The sequence below is a fragment of the Netta rufina genome, assembly GCF_964035555.1.
Source record: "Netta rufina genome assembly, chromosome: 24".
Classification (NCBI taxonomy): Eukaryota; Metazoa; Chordata; class Aves; order Anseriformes; family Anatidae; genus Netta; species Netta rufina.
The window spans coordinates 3105608-3126861 of record NC_140148.1 but is presented as its reverse complement, the minus strand read 5'-3'; the positions used below and the strand labels follow the sequence as shown (position 1 = coordinate 3126861).

The 21254-nt window shown below is 39.5% G+C and overlaps 1 protein-coding gene across 5 annotated transcripts in view; it reads left to right on the top strand.

The window, feature by feature from the left end:
• CDC27 (cell division cycle 27) overlaps positions 1-20559 on the top strand; it is a gene marked incomplete at its 3' end in the record, with an annotated part of 32478 nt that extends 11919 nt beyond the window's left edge. The window contains exons 5-19 of one of the 5 annotated variants that reach the window (XM_084301375.1): positions 354-451; positions 950-1104; positions 1216-1427; positions 2054-2168; positions 5358-5473; positions 5909-6008; positions 6626-6833; positions 7603-7772; positions 9124-9276; positions 10517-10725; positions 11382-11499; positions 12335-12463; positions 13456-13530; positions 15209-15389; positions 17613-20559. In XM_084301375.1, the coding sequence (XP_084157501.1) occupies positions 354-451; positions 950-1104; positions 1216-1427; positions 2054-2168; positions 5358-5473; positions 5909-6008; positions 6626-6833; positions 7603-7772; positions 9124-9276; positions 10517-10725; positions 11382-11499; positions 12335-12463; positions 13456-13530; positions 15209-15389; positions 17613-17695 (2122 nt within the window). Of the gene's footprint in view, positions 1-353; positions 452-949; positions 1105-1215; positions 1428-2053; positions 2169-5357; positions 5474-5908; positions 6009-6625; positions 6834-7599; positions 7773-9123; positions 9277-10516; positions 10726-11381; positions 11500-12334; positions 12464-13455; positions 13531-15208; positions 15390-16306; positions 16588-17612 lie in introns of those variants that run through there. The other 4 variants (XM_084301374.1, XM_084301376.1, XM_084301378.1 and 1 more) reach the window with 4 other exon arrangements.
• Positions 20560-21254: the final 695 nt, after the last annotated feature.

Genomic DNA, 21254 nt, shown 5'->3' with positions numbered 1-21254 from the left:
CTGCTTACCTCTAATTTATATGCAAAAATATTATCCGTAGATATTTTAAATAGCGGAAAGGCGAGCAATCAGCTCAGAAAATGAAATGAACTGTTGCTGAGAACAGCATCTCTCTAAACATGAAAACTTTGGTGCTTGGGGCTTTCTTCTTTAAGAACTTTAAGTAACTTTCTTCTGTGTATAAATATGCCAAATAACTCCATATTGCTATGTTTCTGTTCCTCATTGAAAACTGAGGAATGTTGATGTGGTTCTCAACATGTTTTTGTTTTTCAACTCCTCTCCTGGAAAGCTATCTTGAACAAAAGCACTGTTCTTAAGTTTCCCTCTAAACTGTTGCATTCTTTTTGCAGCAAGACAGATCGGCTTGCCAAAGGATCAGAATGTTACCAAAAGAGCCTTAGTTTAAATCCTTTCCTCTGGTCCCCTTTTGAATCGCTCTGTGAAATAGGTAGGTCTGCAGAACTGTCTTCCCAGTGAAGATATTTTCTACATTTTTTGGTTATGTCAAGTTTTCCCATTTGCCATCCCCATGTGGTAACTTTTTTACGTTGTGTCCAAAACATTGTGAGTAAAATGCCAGCAGAATTCTTCGCAAGTGTTTTTGTGAGTAATAATGGATTTAAAATACTTTACCAGTGTTCAGAGCTTTTCGCATTTTCTTATTTTTCACTACTCCTACATTCTGGATTTAGCAATACCATGTGTTTTCTGAGGAGACCCTTAGAAAACCATGCTTCTGAGAATAACTTAAGCAAGTTACATAAAACAATAAAACTGATTGTCCAGGGTTTTGCATGGGAAGAACACTTCCAATTTAGTGTAAGAGGTTTTAAAATAATAAGAATGCACCCCTCTAAAATACTGCCCCTTGCCCTCCTTGTTTCAGTCTGAATCTTCAGTATACAGACTCAGGAATAACTGTTTAAATCTCCTTCCAATCTTACAGGTGAAAAACCAGACCCTGACCAAACATTTAAATTAACATCTTTACAGAACTTCAGCAGCTGTCTGCCTAACACTTGCACAACATTGGTATCTAATCACAACATATCCCATAGACAGCCTGACTCTGTCCTGATGGAAACTCCGCAAGACACAATTGTAAGTTTTGCTAAAAGTGTTGTATTTGAAGAAGTCTTTCCAGCTTGACTGAAAAATACTAACTAGAAACTACACTGCATGGGTTACTAAAAGCAGCCTTCTGTTTTTCAGGAGTTGAACAGGCTCAACCTAGAATCCTCCAATTCAAAATATTCCTTGAACACGGATTCATCTATGTCTTACATTGACTCGGCCGTAATTTCACCAGATGCTGTCCCTCTTGGGTCGGGATCTGCCATATTGTCTAAACAGGCTCAAAATAAACCAAAAACTGGGCGGAGTTTACTAGGGGGACCTGCGGCTTTGAGCCCACTAACTCCAAGGTAAGTCTTTTTGTGTGTTGTGCAGCACAAGCCTTGCTGATAGTGGATTATGATGCATACAGAAACAAACTAAACAACTTCAGTAACTGCTCTTGGTCCTAGTGTTCATCTCTTCTGTTTTTTAAACAAGCAGCTGGTGTTCTTGTTTAGAAGAGAGGAGCTCTTGATTCACCATGTTGCCTATTGCTGTATTCACACTAGAAAAGTTTTTAAAGGAATATGCTTCTACTCGAATAAACTGTTATGAAAAGCTATTCTTAAGCACTTGCATTGAAAAATCTCTCTTCTAAAGAGTGTGTAAATAGTCCTTCCTTTGTGCCATCTTGGTTAAAGAAATGTTCCAGCACTATGTTACAAGCCATTAATACTTGAGCAGTCTGTGTCTATTAGTTCTGCAGGAGGCAAAGAAAGTTCTGTGTTCTTAAACCTCAGGAACAAGAATGCGTTCTGAGGCATCTTTTACAGATGAGAATGGATAGTAAGGTGTTTTTTTTAGGGTTAACATAAATCTGAAGTATTTCTGAAATAAAGCAGGTAAACTGGGTCTGTGCTTTATTCACAGAACTGGTCTGATACTTGTGGTCTAATATTTGGACTTAGACACTTTCTCTTCATTTTATTCTCAGCTTTGGAATTTTGCCACTAGAAACCCCCAGCCCTGGAGATGGATCCTATTTACAGAACTACACTAACTCCTCTTCTGTAATTGATGTGCCATCCACAGGAGCACCTTCAAAGAAGGTACTTCGCATTCTAGAATGGAATTGCTGTTCTGTATGTGTTTTACATTCCAGTGTACTTGAAATCTGTGTATTGCCTTTGTTTTTTTAAAGGCATTGTGGAGGAGGAGTTCATTTTCAGTTTGACTACAACTGGTCAGTTATCTCTCTGCACAAAATCTTTTGGACTTCTAGAAAGTATCAACTGAAATGAAATCTGCTCTGGAATAGTCTGTTTCAATGTAACAACAGCTTCTAAAGCCTCAACAAAAAGCATTTTGTTCTGAAAATCTTCAGCTAAGCAAATACAACTTTTTTTCTTTACTGTCTAATATCAAGCAATGATGTTTGTTGTAAATGTTCTCAGCTTATGTCACTTGTGTTGGACAGTGAAACAGACTTTGTTTTCTCAAGTTTTATAAAGATGGGCAATAGTTTTTTGTTTTTTTTTTTTTTTTTTTTCTTTCAAATAAAAATAAACCTTCTCTCCTGCCCCCCAAATGCCCAGGCACGTGCAAGCTGCCTCACTGGCATTGCTTGGCAGGCTTAAGAGGCAACCTGGGGCAGATGCTGTAACTCCTGTCCACCTGCAATTAGAGAGGAATGTACAAACAATGACTCTAAATTGTGAAGAATTCAAAACTTGTGTGCAAGCCAGAGTCTGAGAACAGCCAGAACTTGGAGTCTTCATGTTAATTTTGTTTAACTCAGGTGTTTTCAGGAGTAACTTCAAATAATTCTGGAAGCTTCAAGTCAGCTGAAAATACTGCTTTCTTGCAAGCATTTCTTGAATACTAGTTTACAGGCAGGTCAAACCAAAATGCTGCTGGTGGTCTGTGGAGGTCTGACTGAACAGTGGTGTTTCACTTGGCTAGATCTTGTGTAGAAGAAGCTAAAAATTCTTTTCTTTACTCAGTAAGAAATTGCCACAGTTGCCATAGTGATAAACGAGAGGTGGAATGTTGATGACAGTTGAAGAACCATTTGTTCCTCTCTAAAAACAAAATCCTGAGGATATTTCCTGGTATTTTTAGTAAATCTAGAAGTTGCATGAGGGATGCTAGTGTTTTATAGATGGTCACCTTTTAAAAGAAAAGTTCAGTGCAAAAGTTTTAATCTCCTTAAAAAAAAAAAAAGTAACACTTAAATTTCTGCATCTGATAGTCTGGACAAATCAGGTGATGCCTAGCTTGCTGTGCTCTTCTGTGACAGAAATTTGAAAACTCTTAGAAGCTGCGTTTCTCTTCTCTCAATAGCCTAATCCCTATAAGAATAAAATGCAGTAAGCAGGTAACTACGTATGTATGTTTTTTTCTTCTTCTCTGGATGTTCTTCTGAAACCCATTACTGGGAACTCCAGATTCTTTTTTGCACAAGCCATTATGGTATCTTGTCTTTAGACAACTCCTTACTGCAACCTTTTCTATCAGTTGTCTTAGTCCTGCCCTTTTTTGCCTTTCTTCTGTTGGGGTGGGCTGTGCTCAAACAGTCTGCTAGAAGCATGCTTTGTATGGAGAGTCCAATTCTTGCCCTTAGTTGCTGAGGAGCAACCAGTTTTCCCCAGTATAGCTGAAAGCACTGCTTTGTGGTGGATCGTGTGTGCGTAGGAAGGTAAGCTGTCACAAGTCTGAACAACTGAAATAGCAAAGAGCTGCACTTCACTGACTGCAATACTCATCTGTGATTGATCTCACACGTGTGCTACATGATGGATGTAAAGCTTCAGGAAATCAAGTCCTACTTGTTCATTCGTTGTTGTTTTGCTAGGTATGGCACAACAGCTTCATGGTGTAAATATCACTAATTCATGGATATGCTTTCTGCCCAGAAGCATCTGTGCTAGTGCCTAAACACAAACACTTAATAAATTTTAATAAATATTTTAGAATTCTGATGCCTGCTTTGTCCAATGTAAATAATTACTTGGCCAGTCTCACTTCTGCTCTTCAAATTACCAAGTTTGAAAACGCTTAGTGTAGCTGTGGCTAGAATGTGCATGACTTAACGGAGGTAGTTGCCTTGGAGACGCTTACGTAAATGAATGAAACATTAGGATGGATCCAGAGGCTTCCTATCTGAGTGGGCAAGCGTGCTTGCTGGCTGCCTAAACTGTCCTCTGATAACAAATTGAGAAGGAAGGGAAGAGTAGAATGTTTACAAGTCTGATAATCCGTAAGCTGCTGTTGCTTGTGCTGTCATTAGTCCTACTGCAGATTTTTGGTGTTGCAAAGAGCATCTTTTCTAATTATCACTGACTTGAACGTTAGCCCCCTTGGAAGGGGGCAGAAAAATACAATTTAGGCTTTCTTTAGAAGGAACCCTATACATCAGACAATGAATTTCTATCTGACCTTGTTCCTTAGAATTCTCAGTCAAGTCATCGCAACTCTAAGTTCCTATACGTTAGCTGTGCCAGGGTAGGCATCAAAGTGCCCATTTTGGTTTGCATAAGATGTAAGAAAATATAATACAATGTTTTAGTGCTGTGCAGTGCTCCTTGCTTATGATCTGCAGCACATAAGAGTACAAATACGTGCATGTAGATACTAAGCATCACTGAGCTGATATGCAGTACCTTGCAAGTCTGTCTTTTACGTGGCATCGTGCAGATTCCCCCTTTGATCAAAAAGGTTTCTTCTGCATCTGCCCCAAAGGCTCACACAGTGGTGTAATTGATTCATGCTGGGAACAGGTTTGCTAAACAGGCACTGAAACTACTGTAGGATCTTCAGGGGAGTGGCAGGCTCAGATATTGTACAGTAAGCACCACAATGAGATGTTAATGCTGAGTGGATTCTGGATGTGAATGTGGTGTGAGAATTCAAGATTTTTTTTTTCATTCCCTGGTTGTTTGGGAGTTTTTGAACAACTTTCTCCATGTGGAGAAGGAACTTAAAATACGGCATTTGTTAATTCCCTTTTGTTCTTGCACAAAGTTTTAACAGTTTCTTGCCACTAGATGGAGTTTTCAAATCTTTCAAATACTGTGCATGACTCTTTAGTAAACTCGGTGCTACTTGCATTTTTTTCAGGTAGCTTGAGAAATGCTTTGGGTGCTCCTCATGTGGTTGGGGGAAGCCTTTGTGGAAGTAACTTATATTTCTCTTCCTTAGTGCAGCTTTCAATAGGCAGAAGGGATTTGGTCTGATATAACAGATTGAGGCTTCTTAGTGACATAATAACAAACCTGTAGAAACTTTGTGTTATGCAGGCTGTCACCAGGATAAGCCAAGCTGGAACAAAATCTGTCTTCTCTCAGAGCGGAAATAGCCGAGAAGTCACTCCAATTCTTGTTGCACAAACACAGAGCTCTGGCCCACAGACAAGGTAGGAAAATAAAAATAAACCAACTTGGAACTATCTTTTTGCTTCTCCTTTCTGAAAGTTTTGGGGATTTTAAAATTAATTTTCCACAGCCTGTTTGGTGATTCCTGCAGAGTTTTGTTTAGATAAGGAAGAAGCTTATTTTTTTGTTAGGGGGAAAAGAACTTCATTGGATAGGAAGCTTGCATGTGGTGGGTAGTCTTGTTCTAAATTTCATTGGGCAGTAAACAGTTTCTTCAATAAACGTTATGTAGTTGAAAAGAAAACCTGCTCACTTTCTTAACGTGGGATAGGTAGATCTGTTTTTCCCATCCCTTTGAGATGGAATACCTGCACTGTTATACCTGAGCAGTTTTCTTTAACACAACAATAAATTTGTGTTAAAACTTGCTCAGAATGGAACTAAGAACTTTACTATAATGTGTTGTTTGTTTTCAGTACAACACCTCAGGTATTGAGCCCAACAATTGCTGCTCCACCAAATGCACTGCCTCGAAGAAGCTCTCGCCTATTTACTAGTGATAGCTCTACAACAAAGGTAACAAACTTCCTGCAGTTTTTTCAAACTTGTGGGGTTTTTCCCTTACACATGCCACTGCACTGACTAATAATTTCCCCGTATACATAGCAATTGTAGCAGCTTAAGAACAGGTTCTGTAATGAGTGGAACTTACAAAATATCTTGACTGTGAAACACGTCATGATGCTGTAATATGTAAATTGTCAGTCTTGAGAATGCTTAACTAAGACTGAGAACAAGAATATCATGAAGAAAAAGCCAAAGATGTGTGCTCAGATGACAAATGAAGTGGTCCTGTTAGCTGTCAGCCTATTTGATAAGGCACTGTGTTCTTCATATTTATTGAAAAATTCATTTTGGGTGGATGCTTTGCTTTTTGAAAAGCAAGCTATATGTTTCATACTGGTTTTCTACTCTATAAACAGTGGAGCAGGACACCAAAACGCAAATACTCTTGAACTGTAGTTACCAAGAAAAGGATAGTTAAACATTTAATGAAGCTACAAGGTGTCTGTATATTTAAGTTTGAAAGTAAAATGGCTGGGCATATGTACCTTCTTACACAGTTCACTTGCAGGTTTAGTAATCTGATTTCAGAAGTTTTTTATACCTGTAACTCTTGTTCTTACTTACAGGAAAATAGCAAAAAATTGAAAATGAAGTTTCCACCTAAGATTCCAAACAGAAAAACAAAAAGTAAAACAAATAAGGGAGGAATAACTCAACCAAACATAAATGATAGTTTGGAAATTACCAAACTAGACTCTTCCATCATTTCAGAAGGGAAGATTTCTACTGTTGCACCACAGATCCAGGCTTTTACGCTACAAAAAGCAGCAGCAGGTCTGTTTGAATGCTGTCCAACTTAGTAAATCTACCTTTTTATGGTTTAGTGGGGAAGAATGCTCCAGTTTTGTTTTCTGTTCTTAGCCTGCACCTATGACCTTTGTATAATTATAAAGATTGATTGAATTCAGTATATTCTAGTTAACTTAAAGAGAACAGGTAAAGTAGTAGTAAAAAAGTGTCTATCTGTAAGCAAATCTATTCATCAGCTCTGGTCCTTACTAGGGATTAAAATATTTTCAGACAAGGCTGTTTGAAACTTATTCAAAGGAACTGTAAGTAATCAAATCATTTTCCCTCATAATTGGGTTTATGTAGTTATTCTCCCTCCTTATTTCCCATTTGTTTAAAAGCTTGTCTTTATCCAGATTGTCTAGGATTTTCTGACAAACTGTTGAATTACTCTTTTGGCTCGATAGAGTTTCTGGGCAGTAAGCAGAGGTATCCATGGATACCAGACGTGGAAACTCTGCTTCAGACCTGAAAAAATGTTTGAATTGCTGCTGTAAATGCAAAAAAATCCACTTGTCCTGAACTTCAGTTTCTCTGCTGACTTAAGAAGTTGTTGGTATCTGACTTCCATTACAAGAGTTGCTGTTCAGAATGTTATGCCTGAATTAAGAGTGTATAGGCCTGTTTAGAAACTCTTGGGAGGTTTTAATAAGTAAAATCAGGAGCAATGCCTGCCACAATTGAAGAGCTTAAGGGATTAGTAGTTTCAGCAATCCTTTTTCCATTTTTATTTATTGTATTTTTCTCCTAGAAGGTTTGATGAGCCTTCTTCGGGACATGGGGAAAGGTTATTTAGCCTTGTGTTCATACAACTGCAAAGAAGCGATAAATATTTTAAGCCATTTACCATCTCACCACTACAACACTGGTTGGGTGCTGTGCCAAATTGGGAGAGCTTACTTTGAGCTGGCGGAATACATGCAGGTAGGAACTGTGTGTGGTCGGTTCTTACTCTTTTCACTTCTGTTTTGAAAGCTTTGCAGAAAACCTGCAGACTTCCTGTGAAAGCTATGGGAAGTTTACAGTTGATATAGCTGTATAAACAAGGTATGAACGGTAAAGTTATATCTAAAGTGGATTTAGATCTTGAAGCTGCATCACCTTCAGCCTTCTGGAAGAGGCTGAGTGATTCCTGAAGACTCTGAGAATGCTTTAGACTTATTTTAATGCTTGAGTTATTTTCTCTTGCATCCAGTCACTGGGGTCTCCCCTGCCTCTCCCTGTCTTTACCCACAGCTGTGCCGATGTAACTGTTTGTACTGCGGTGTTGTAAATAAGATCACTGAAACTATTTGGGTTCTAAAACCAGACGTCTCGCCCCCTTTTTAGTTAATGCAGATCACATCAGTGACCTAGTTTCCTTTGCAGCCTCAGAAATGACTGTATTTGTACAGCTGAGGTGATGCCAAACTGCTTCAGAAACAGAAGTGAGCAGCTAAGGGTAATCCAGCAGTAAAACTCTGCTTATCACTGTTGTCCTGATAGTTGACGTGCTCATTTCCTTAGGAGAAGCTTTTCAAACACTTCTGATATGCTGTGTGCAGGAGACAAACAGGTTTCAGAAGCAGTTTCTAGATTGTGCTAATCAGGCTGTATGTTACTGTACTACTTAATAGTTAATTTTGAAAGCTGAGGCTACAGACCTTGGTGAATTTCCTGGAATTAGTGTTCTTCCCTTGTTGCTACTTTGTGTTACAACTTGGAAATTGCATTTCTGAAATAGGAGTCTACATCAGAAAGACTTCGTTAGTCAACTGTTCATAAGAATTGCACCAGTTTCAAATGAAAATGAAGTGCATGTATGTGCTGTCACACTCTTACTTACACCCCATCCCTGCATCAGCCATGTTCAGTGCAGGAATTCACATGTTGCCTTTTGCCCCATAATTAATACACACAGTGTTTGGAGGGGTATAGTTCTCAGTATGAGTGCAATACCTGCCATCTGTTAGAACAGCTAATAATCAGGACTGACAAATCTTTTGCTGATGATGTTTGCTTCTCTTGCACCGCGATATAACAGTCCAGTAATCCGAGACAGCAGCAGGGAGGGCTAGCTGGGTTTCTGCTTAGTCTACTTATGTTGAGATATAGTTATTTCCTTCACTTGGAGGTGATGTTAAAAATACAACAGGACTTGTAGCTCTGCATAATACACTTACAAAGCAAAGAGGATTCTCAATCTGGACATAGGTCAAGGTTAGAAGCCTCCTATGTGCTCTGCTTTGGTGGGTGGAATCTTGTTTTAAGTTTGACTTCTGATTTCTTTTCTCAGGCTGAGAGGATATTTTCAGAAGTAAGGAGGATTGAAAACTACAGAGTAGAAGGCATGGAGATCTATTCGACTACGCTGTGGCATCTGCAGAAAGATGTTGCGCTCTCTGTTCTTTCAAAGGATTTAACAGACATGGATAAAAACTCACCAGAGGTATAAAATGCTGTGGTGTTAAATGAGAAGAGTAACTGGCAAAATCAGTGATTTAGAACAAAACTCTGAATTCAATCTAGCTCGAGTGTATTCTCACGTGAGAACTACATGGGGAAACTGGAGAGGGACATGGCAGGGATTGGCTTTTGAACTGATGATCCCTGAAATGGCTTCTTGGCATTAGAATATAAACTCACATGAAACAGGTTGAAACCTTTTATCTGTTAATGGTTATTTAAATTTGCATTGGCACCGTTCATCCAGGAAGATCATGGATTAGTCAGTCGTGCCTGTTAATGCCAGTATGTGAAGATAAAGAATGGCTTTTCCTGTACCACCTCTTAATTGCTCTAACTAATTCACTGACACACAAAACGTATTTGCTCTAGAGCTTATTTCCCAACAGAATATTGCACACTTGTGTTCTAAGGTCTATTGAACCTGCAGAGTGTACAGCAGTACAGCCATGATATGCAAAAAAAGAAAAGACAGACCTCTTAATACTTGCCACACTGCAAGTAATACATATGTGTTTATAAATGTGCTCTTAACAGAGTTGAGAAAGCTGTAGAGTTTTTTCTTAGTGTTGGAGGAGAGAATCTTGTTTGTGTCTTCCTAGTAGCTTGTCTAACGGCAGAGGGGAAAAAAATAATGAAGTGGCAGGTCAGTAAGTAGTAGTAAGATATCCTGGAAAGGAGAAAATGCAGATTAAAAATAACAGATAATGACTCTAATGCAAGTAATGGAGAACAGTTAGGGAATTTGGCAGTGATGCTAGCTAGCAGTTTGGGAAAGCAAGGGACCTTGTCTATGATATTTCACTATCTTGGTGATGGCTGCTGAGCAGGAGGGGGAGAGGAGGTTGCTGCTGAAATTGTTACTCTGCAGCTTCCAGAATCTTGGAATGTGAGAAGAGTGTGGATGTACTCCATCATTCTTGGATATCCAAGATGTTTTATTTCTAGCCTTTCAACAGCTTCAGAAGCTTTAGTCATCAAAGTATCTAATTGGCACAGATTTGATGGCTGTCTAGATGCTTGATTTCTGTACTTCAGCTTGTCTAGCTCAAAGGGATATTTAGCCTTCTCTTTCTTAGAGGCTTAAATAACTCTTATATTATTATTATTAGGACTATTTATAATCTAGTTGGAAGTGAAAACTAAGTCAGTATTGGAAAATCTGTTCATCTCAAACTGGTTGTAAAAAGAAACTGCTAACTGTGGAATGCTGTTTTCACTAGGCGTGGTGTGCTGCAGGAAACTGTTTCAGCTTGCAACGAGAGCATGACATTGCAATCAAGTTCTTCCAGAGAGCCATTCAAGTTGATCCAAACTATGCTTATGCCTACACCCTTTTGGGACATGAATTTGTGTTGACAGAAGAACTAGACAAAGCATTAGCTTGTTTTAGGAATGCAATCAGAGTCAACCCTAGACACTATAATGCATGGTAAGTCATGCTTCAACCCTTTTGTGTTGCATGTGATGTGGAACACCTTTTTGAGAAAAATTAAACGTGCTGCCACTGGCAATGTTTTCTTAGCACTATTCTCACTAAGAAGAGAGTAAAGCTGTTCCTGCAGAAGATGTGGACCTCATTTTTGTTAAACACTTACTCTACACAGGGAGTGCAAGAAATCAGAGCTTTTCTGGCTTCTATTGATCTTTTGGGCTGTGTTATGCTGACTGTTTTGTTCTGTGCAGCACTCCTTGTGCATCTAGTTATTTGTTCTTCACTTGCAGCTGGACAGATGAGATCTGTCCTCTTATACCTTAGGATGTAATCTGTTTCTTGTAGCTTTTTTTTGAGGGGAAAAAAAGTAGTAGTAAAACTCAGATTTGCTAATGTAAGTCACCTAATCTTTTAAACAACTTCGTATGCTTTCTACCTTTGCTCTTCAGCTAGTTTTTTTGTGTATTGGATATCAATTCTTCAACCTATGCAATCGAGAAAAGTAGCTTTAGTCATAGCTTTCTCCTATAAAGAGTCACTTCTTACCCTTGGTGGAGTGGCAAGTCTATATTAACTAACTTTTGTCAGTGATTATAGTATCAGTGTGCTCAGAATGCAGTCTTACGTAACAAAATTATTTTTTCTGTTTGCAGGTATGGGTTGGGAATGATTTATTACAAACAGGAAAAATTCAGTCTAGCAGAAATGCATTTTCAGAAAGCACTTGATATCAATCCTCAGAGCTCAGTCTTACTGTGCCACATTGGAGTAGTAAGTAGTCTGTACTCAGCTTTCTCCTTGTTAGGTTTTAATCTGCCTCTGTACTTTGCTTGCAGTAGTCCTACTAACAGGTTTAGTCCTACTAAACCTGTTTTAAGCACAAAAGTAAAAGCTCAGAGTAGCTCTTACAGGATCTTAAGTGCCATATGGATCAATAGCCATGGGATTCATGTGTCAGGGAAATACACACTCCTCTCTCCTCACCCCCAGTTGTTTTTAGCCAGTAATGAAATATACTATCAGGTTGTTTATATGAATAAGCCAAGTTACTGGTGGTATGAAAGTCAAGCCCATGTGCAGTTACTCATGGGAACAGCATATTGAATTTGCAGGGCGATCTGGAAAGCTGGTCGTTTGTCCATCTGCCACTGTGGTACATAAAGCAGTACCTCAGCCATAAGCCTCACTCCAGCAAATGTGATAAAGCGGTTCTCAGATGTTAGTGATGGCAACAAAAGGCTGTGCAAACATGAACAGGTAACCTGCTGGCATTCACTCACCTGTTATGCAGCAGCAAAGTTGTCAGGGTCTGTAGGAACAATAGGATTCTTACCACTTAAGCACTGAGAATGGCATTGAGCTTACTCCTGGCCGAAGGCTAGATGACTTCTATCGGCCAGTGGATGGAGGGTGTTCTGAAGTGGTGACAGGGAGAGGTGAAGCTTTCTTTCAGTAAGAAAGCTTGCTTGCTTAAGACATGGTCTGGAATTGGACTTCTTTTCTTTTTTTTTGAAACATATTGTAAGCAAATATAGCAGCTTATCTGCCAAACAAGTCTGTTTAGCCATTTTCCCTTTTTAAGGTTTTTCATTCCTTTCTGTAATAGGTCCAGCATGCACTGAAAAAATCTGAAAAGGCTTTGGATACCCTAAACAAAGCTATTAACATTGACCCCAAGAACCCGCTATGCAAATTCCATAGAGCTTCTGTATTATTTGCAAATGAAAAGTACAAGGTAAGATTCGGTACTATGCATACAACCTTAAATTATCTTGAAATTGCTATGAATGGGGATACACTGGTGGCTGAATGTGAACTGGTAAGCACTGGTAACATCAAGGCTTGCAGCAAGAGCAGGAAAATTGACCTACCCTGTGGAGTCTAACATAAAGCACCTGCTTTGGCAAGTGCCACCTTTGCAATATGTTAAATTTTTTGATTGTCATAAAATCTGAAGCCAACAGGTACCTTTTTAATTAATATCTTAGTCTCCCTGTGAAAAAAAAAGGGGATGTTATTGCAGCTGTCACCAAGATGGGGCTGTGCTATCATGAATCTCTATTAAACTACTAAAAACTGGCTCAGCAAACAGCCCCACAACAGATTATAGCAATGAGAACTAGTCATTTGAAAGGCTGTATTATCAAGTAAAAAATAGGAAACCAAATAATTTGTCTGATCCCTTGCTGACTTGTACCCTATTTATGAGTGGAGACGATCTTCCCACAGTCTGTCTTTCCAGTGACTCTTGTCCTCTGGCCTGTTTTTCTTGGCCACAGAATACAAGCTGCAGTCTGGCTTCTGAAACCTTGCTTCAGAAATGTGTGTACATATGTAAAGGGAAAACTTTACTTAGAACTTGTTTTGAAAATTCGTAATGTGACCAGTTAAACATAAGAAGTATTAAGGCTAAGGACTTACTGAAGTGCTATTTGTAGATTGATTTTTAAAAATTAAAAGCAGAGGATAAATACGGGAGCAGAAGAATATTGAATATTTTTCTAGGAGACCAAAGCCCAACGGACTTTCTCTGTTGCTATAATATTCTACATTATTTACATGAGGAACTAATGTAAAAGAAGCCTTAGATTCCTGTACTGTTGTTCTTGGTGGAGTATACTGTATGTAAATGCCAGGGTTCTTGTCAGCATTAAAATGCACTTTAGTGATGCTGTAACTGGTTGCAGACTGCTAGCTTGTACTTAATCATTTTCTCTTCCTTTTCAGTCTGCTTTACAAGAACTTGAAGAACTGAAACAGATTGTTCCCAAAGAGTCTCTTGTTTACTTTTTAATAGGAAAGGTAGGCGGAACTTAACTGTGTTTGTAAGTACTTTGCTTTCCTTCATTGCAGAAATGTATGCTTAATGAGAAAATTTGATGCCTGTCACTAAGCTGCTTCCATTTGGGGCAGTATTCTAAAAATTCCCAAAGCTTTAAATAAGACTTACTGCATATAAACTCACAGCTTTATCAGCTTTTAAATGCAGAAGACAGGAGCAGCCTCAAGGTATTTTTAAAACCAAGAAAAAATAACTGTCCCCTGTTGTTCTGAGCCTTCTTTGATTCACTACTGTCAACCTGAAAATTTGTTTTAGAAACTGAGAAATAGATCTTTGAGATAATTCACTGGAAAAAAGATGTACTGGTTATGCATAGTTGTGTATTTTTCCTTGAAAATGGAACTCCATAAAGAGTTGATCCAGTATTATAGCAGCAATGGAAATGGTCTATCCCTCAAAATGAAGAATTTCTATCAGCCAGACATGTTGGTTTTTTGGACATGAAGCTATTAAAATATTGAATCACACTCCAGTATGTCATATCAGAAATGTTGAATTAGTATTTTTGGAGCATTTAAGTCTCCATTAGTAGTTTCAGTGTCTCATTCAGTTGATGGCTTTCCCAAAAGAATTGTAGAAAGCTATCAGCTTGGAAAGCAAGAAGTCTTTATTCAGGACAGGGCTAACACAGGAAAAGATGCTACTAGTCCATCAACTGTATTCACATTCCAACTTTTTTTGTTTAATGCCAGAGAAAAGTAATCTGGTACAAGTTCTTCCTCGCCAATCTCCTTTGGCTAATGTGCTTTAAGTTTTGCAATTTTTTCTTCTGTGGGTGGTCATTAGGAAGCAACAAGGCAAGTTGGTCTCTTTCACAGTACTGGGTAACTCTTAATCAACAAGACTTCTTTTGAACTAGAGAGGAGTAAAAGGATTTGTGCTGAAATTTGGTGACTGGTGTAGGAGTAGCTGGACCTCTAAATTGGTATTAGTTGCCACGTCTTGACAAACTTGAACTTCTGCTGCTTAATTTATCTGTATTAAGATTTGTGTTTGCCTATCCTTAATGGTAAAGAGCGATTCTTTGTCATGGTAAACTTGCTCTGAAGTTAAAATATATTAAAATATATACTGGATTTGGTAACGTACTGTTGTGAAAATGTTCCCATTCAGTTTAGCAGGACAAGCTAGGTGATGCTTAATATTGGTGTCCACCCCCCAACCTCCTGTATGTCACTGTATGCGTGTGGTGATTGCTTCACCAGACTTCTCTCTGTCTCTCACAATAGAAGGCTGAGACTTCGGGCTTTTCCTGAGCAAGTAGTAGATCTGGGATTACAATGACTGTAGAAATTGGAGAAGAGGAGGGAGGCAACACAAAACACATGCTAAAAGCTCTTATACCACCTTGCTGCCAGAGTTGCAAAGCATAAATTATATCTGAAGAGCCACTTTCTTATGTTCTTGAATCTGTCAGCTGCTAATTTCTTTTAATCCTTTAATCCTTTTGGCCATTTAAGTAGGAACACTTGCACGCTCTTTCTGCACATCTTTTCTCTTTACCTTTTGGCTTGTATAATAAATCTTACGTGTACTCTCCATTGCTTTTCATAAAATCTTAGTTAACTGGCTTCATGTTTGTCCACACTTTCAAGTAGCAACTTCTTGTAAATGTAACATCTTATGCTTTTATTTCAGGTTTATAAAAAACTGGGTCAAACACATTTGGCCCTAATGAATTTCTCATGGGCGATGGACTTAGATCCCAAAGGAGCCAATAACCAGATTAAAGAGGCTATTGATAAGCGTTACCTTCCAGATGATGAGGAACCAATAACTCAAGAAGAGCAAATAAATGAATGTTATCCCTATGAATCAGGTTTGTATTTCCAACCATTTGTCATTCAATAAGGTATTTCTGCTTAGAAGTCATCTAGTGTCTGTAAGTAGGAAGAATTCCAGACTTAATAAGTAAAGCACACTACTCAGCATTGCTGCTCAGCAGGTAAAAACTTCAGTTCTTGATTCAGAAGAAGGTATGTCTTATTTCAGATTTCCTATGAGAAAGGATTGACTTTTCTTTAGGATACGTAGATGGAATAGGACAAAAATAATGCTGTAAAGTCACACAACTCATGGTTGCTTAATACCATCTTAGGAAAGAACAAAACGTTCCTACAGCCTCCACTCTTCCCCCATAGAAGCATCAAATCATGCGATGTAAGTGAATGGTAACTAAAATTATCTATAGATGCTTTGGGAGAAATTAAATAAACTGGATGTTAGGTAAACATCTTTGATCGTCTGGAAAATATCAAAGGTAGCTTTTGAAAAAGGAAGTCAGTGAAAGAGTTTCACTTGAACCAAGAGTAAATAAAATGTTCCCAAATGAACTACTTTGGAATAATCCACAGAAAAGGATGGCCCAGATGTCTCCCTTCTTTCAAAGCTGTTGTGAGCTTAAGTTCCAGTGAAGCCAGAGTAATGTTAAGTGGATAGCCATAAATATTGAACTCTCTGATACAAACTGAAATGGTGGTGAATAAATACTAATAAGCCATTTAGTTCTTTCCCTCCAAAGAAGAAGAAAAAGCAGACAGAAAAAAAAAAAAAAAAAGCAAAACACATGTATACTATGTTCTACAATCCAAAATCTTCATCTGAAAAAGTTGTTATGGTGACTGTATATCATAATATTTTTTACTGATCCTGTGTACAGTGTGCTTTTTAATAATGGGAACTATCCTGCGCTGTGTTTCCTGAAGTATCAGACTTTTCTTCTCCCTGCTGTTGTAGTTGGACTAACCTAGAACGCTGGCTTACTGGGGGCTGAGTGTGTTTCTGACCAGAAGATGGAGACAGAGTACTTGAACTTCTGAGCAACACTTAAGTCACAGAGCAGTAAAAAAAAAATAATAAATAAATAAAAATTGTCCAATAAACATAACTGAAATAAAACAATGTCCATGTTTAAGTTGTGTGTAGACAGTTCAGTTTCCTTGGCTCTTCAGATAATGTAGATGAGTTTCACAGTGTCGGCTAAATAACATTTTTAGGATACGTGAGATAAATGGAGAGTTGCTTTACAACATGTTGGCTAGTATATTTTGTGCTATTAAATTCTGTAGCATGAAACTTGATGAGCCTATTGTGCAGGAAACCTGTGAAGTGTTTGCCTTAAAGCAGCAAAATCTGTGTTTCTCTACATGAAGCCTCTTAGTCATTTGGGAAATGATAATATGCTGAATTGTACTATAGAAAGACCCCAGTTGCACTCCTGTGTGTCAAGAACAACCATGATTAGATATTTACCTTGGTACTAATTTAAACTAGTATAGAAGTTTAAATATTTAAGGGTAGCTTCTCATATATGTATTTTTCCTTTATGCTGTGCATAGCATGCTGTCTTTAGATTTCTGCTGTTTTTGAGTAGTTTTCCTGGAAGCTGTAGGCCAGCCATCATCTGAGCTTGAGTGAGCAGAGTAATTGAGTGTGAGAAACTTCTGTATGCATTTACTCAAAGCAATTTTTTCCCCGATGTTTTATGCAGTAGCTTTTGTCACGAAAGCAGAGAGCAACTAGAGACTGTCTAATGCTTCTAATTTAATGTTAATTGATTGTGAATTGAGTGGGCATGATGCACTGATGCAGTGGGTAACTAATGTGAGCGTTTTAAGTAGTTGGTGTGATTCAAAAGAGTTGGTAGGGTTAAAATTCTAAAGCAGTTCTGGAACCTTCCATACCCATCCCTACCTAGCCAGGCATCGGGAATTCCAGATATTTAACAGAAGGTATCTAAAAAGACATTTAATTAGGCTGTATGTTTTCATAGTGAATTATGTTAATTCCTTTCTAAATGCATTTATTTAGCCTTCATTAAGTTGACAGGGGTTGACTTATTGCAAGGAAGAAGCCATATGGCCTAAAAGCATTTTGGGGGAAGGGGACAAAGGCAGGAACTCAGCTCCACATTGTTAATGAAGTACAAGCACACTGCTGTTGTGTTTTTAACATGCTGGAGTTGGTTGTATAAGAATTTTTGTAGTGAAGCAGCCTAGTACTGTTTGACTACTCTGTGTTTTGTTCTGTTTTTCTTTCAAAGTTGGCACAGATGAATCCCAAGAGAGCAGCATGACGGATGCAGATGACACACAGCTCCATGCAGTTGAAAGCGATGAATTTTAACCTCCAAAAGCCAGTATCTGGGCTTGAGTGTGTGACTGGTACTGTTGTGTTCTCCCCTTCCTTCGCATCCTGGGTCTTCACATCACTGAGCCAGCATTGTCATTATTCTCCACTGACACCATGAGTACACCACTCAGACTTAAACTGTACCCAGAATTAATGGCAGTGCAATATTCAGCTGCTACTGAGTCTGACTAGTTGGCTCTTACACGTTTATGAAAATGACTGAGGAGGAAATACTGTTTTTGGACTCCCCTTTGCTGGAAAAATATCGCGGAAGAAAGACTTGTGGTTTGCTGTAACGAAGCCAGTAGATGCGGGGATAGTACTAATGAAGCAGTGTCTTGTTCTTTTTCCAGAAATGTGTCTTAGTTTGGTTCTTTCTTGGTAAGCAGAGTGCTGAACTTCATTTCCAAGTTCTTCAAGGACAGTGTTGACAAATGCAGGCTGTTAAAGACTTTCGCATATTGTAGTGTAACTTAAATGCCAGGGAATGTATATGACCTTAAAGCTGCAGTGTTTCCCGTGAACAAATACAATGCACGTGCTCAGGACTGGGAGCGTGTCAGACTACGTACAATGCCCAGTGTCCCTACTTAGAGTGCAAACTTGCAGGAGTGGAAACGTAGCAGGAGAATCACATTGCAGAATCGTAGCTTTCACAGAATGCTTTCATGTTCTAACCAAGAATTAATTTATTCACCTAGTTTCTAAAATGTCAGTGTTTTACTTTGTACGTCAGAGAAACAAGTTGGCAACACATTGCTTCATTTTTTTCATCTACCCCATGACTTGTTCTTCCCAGTGTGAGAATAAAAATTAATAAAGGGCGAAATCAAAGAGCAATGTAGATACAACTCAATGTGGAAACATCAAACCCTTAACCAACAGCGCCTGTGTCTTTCTGAACAAATAAACTGGGAAGACCGTGGAAGCCTTAATATAATCAGAACCTTACAGTCAAACGCATCAAGTAATTGCTATGATAGTGTCCTTTTAAAAACTTTTCTAAAGTGTGGTCCAAGCAGTGTGCAAAAATGTGCAATTCTTTCTTTTTTAAGCTGTTCTTTAAGCCTCTTAGAGTACTTTCTCACTGTCGGAACATAGACCCCTTTCCTCTTCCACTGAGGCTGCTGCTGTGGGAAGAAAACTATGCCACAGTAACCAGTCCAAAAGGATCTTTCTCTGTAGCGTTTTGCAGCAACACTTGGTGCCCTTTATGCAGTGGCGATAGAGAAAGTGTATGATACAAGCAGTTTTAAAGAGCAATTTATGCATAATAAATTGGGAGTGATACAAATTTCATAGCAACCTATTTGTCATCAATCTTATTTTTTTTAAATATCTCTTTTAGGGGTTGTGTAGTTACCTTTAGAACTTCAGCTTTTAACATTGCAGCCAAAACTGCAGCCTTGTCTGACAGCAGGCCCGTGTTCTGTCACGGCTCCTCTCTGGCTGTGAGCCACCGGGACGCCTTTATCAAATACGAAATAATCCACAAGTGCTGTGCAGAAGTACTCTGATTTTTTTTTTGGAAGCAGGAGGACAAGCGGAGAGAAATAGGCCCGAACTCCCCTAATAGTGTGAAATTAAACTTGAAAAAAATGAGGAATGGTAGTATATGAAAGGAGCCTTGTGCCTCGGCCATGCACTTCAGCCCGATGTGTGTCTGGATGGGGGATGAACTGAAGCCGCGACGTGTTTCGGCTGACTTGAGTGTGCTGAATCCTGCACGGCTTCCCGTGGTGATCAATGTTCTGGTGCGATTCCCTTCCTTGTGCATCCTCTCTGAGGAAAACACAGGGTTTGCATTTCCCAAGGGCTGTTCTGTGCCAACGGTGAAGCTCTCGTGGGGCTCTTGGGTTCCCCTGCTCTGTCATGACATTGTTTTTCCATCCAGATGCACTGCGCCCACAGCTTTGGCGTGCGTTCCCCGTGAGGTTTCCTCAAGGAGTCTGAGAGCACCCCACACCTCAGCAGAAGGTCTGGAGGCAGTACTTGTGTGAGTGCCACCACTTGATGTGTGAATTGCCTTCCTTTTGGTTCCCGATGTTTTCTAAGCAAAAAGCAGGAGTTTCTTCCCTCTCCCTTGGAGCTAGAAGACTCTCGGCTGAAGCCAGGGGGCCTTTTGTCTTTAGATCTAAAGAAAAGCTGAGTGCTTCTAGCTCCCAAAATTGCACACTTCTTTTTTTCCATCCTTTTCAGATCTGAAAAAAAAAAAACAGGTGCTGCTCTTGTGACTTTTCCAAAGGACGTGCTGCTTGTTTAACTGGGGACCAGAGGTTTAGGCAACTAGGTGGCTTTTTCCCTTCTCTGAAAATTGTGAACAACTGTACTAAGATTTCCAACACCCTGGCAAGAGTTCCTAATTCAGCTGGGGTATTAAAAGGATACTCATTCTACCTTGAAGATTTAATACTTAAAAACTGTCCTGTTGTTTTATATGTACATCATATCTACATCATATCTTAAATGGTTGCTTTTTTTTTTCTCTCCAAGAATATCAAGTAACATTTGGACCACGCTGCTATTTTACCTTCTAAATAGATGCACAAAATTAGTATTGAATCAAAGTTTTGCTACTCTTTGAAGAGGGGCGAGGAGAAGGGCGGTGGGCACTCTGGCACTCTGGCAGCCAGGTTTGGGCAAGGGTGTTCACTGAAAAGAATTAGGGAACTGTCATTTTCTTACAACAAAAATATGGAAAAATGCAAAGTGTGGGTGTGGTGTGTACTATTTGCATTGAAACAATGTAATTTGTCTTTTTTTTTTTTTTTTTTTTTTGCTTTCCTGACTTTTTATTTCAGAAATTGTACAGTCTTAGGGGGAAAAAAGTCTTTTCTGTTAATATATTTGCGATTCATTAAAGGATGTGGAAAATCCAAATAAACTACTTTTAAAAGCAGGCTCAGCAGCAGGTGCTTTGGCTGGGTGTTGGGATGCAGCCTTCAGAGCGTGAGGGGGAGAGCTCTGCGGGCGCAGCGATGCAGCCGCTGGGTGCCCGGGGCTCTTTTCTGCCCCGTGCCACCTCGTGTGTCCCGGGGCTCTTCCTGCAGCCCCCTTTGCTGGAAACCTGCCATCCGGATTCACAGCTGACACCATTTTGTATTAATTACTCCAACAAGAGCTTATTCCTCTTTGGTGAAGGAAACTACAGCGCTGTACACCAGAGAAATGGTCACAGCCTTGGCTTGCCAGGAAGGTGTGCTTGTCAGTATGTGCGGAAAGCTGCAGGCTCCAGGGGAATCCCTCCTGCTGCAAGCACGGTACCCTTGGATTAAAGCTTTTAGCACTGGGTCTTGTGTCAGCCTAATCCGGTGACTTTTTGAGAGCCGGGTTTGGCTGTAAAAGTTGCACTGAAATTAACCCTCTCCTACACCTCCCTTTTTGCTTCCGTGCCTTTCCACCCAGCCTTCCATGGCTGCGCACCGGGCATGGCCACACCGGCTCCTGCAGCCGACCTCCCGCCCCGCGTTGCGCGCAGCAGCGAGAGCCGAGTCGCTCTTCCTGTGCCGCTCTTCTGGGCGAGTCAGGGTGCGTCGGGCTGCACGCTTCCTAG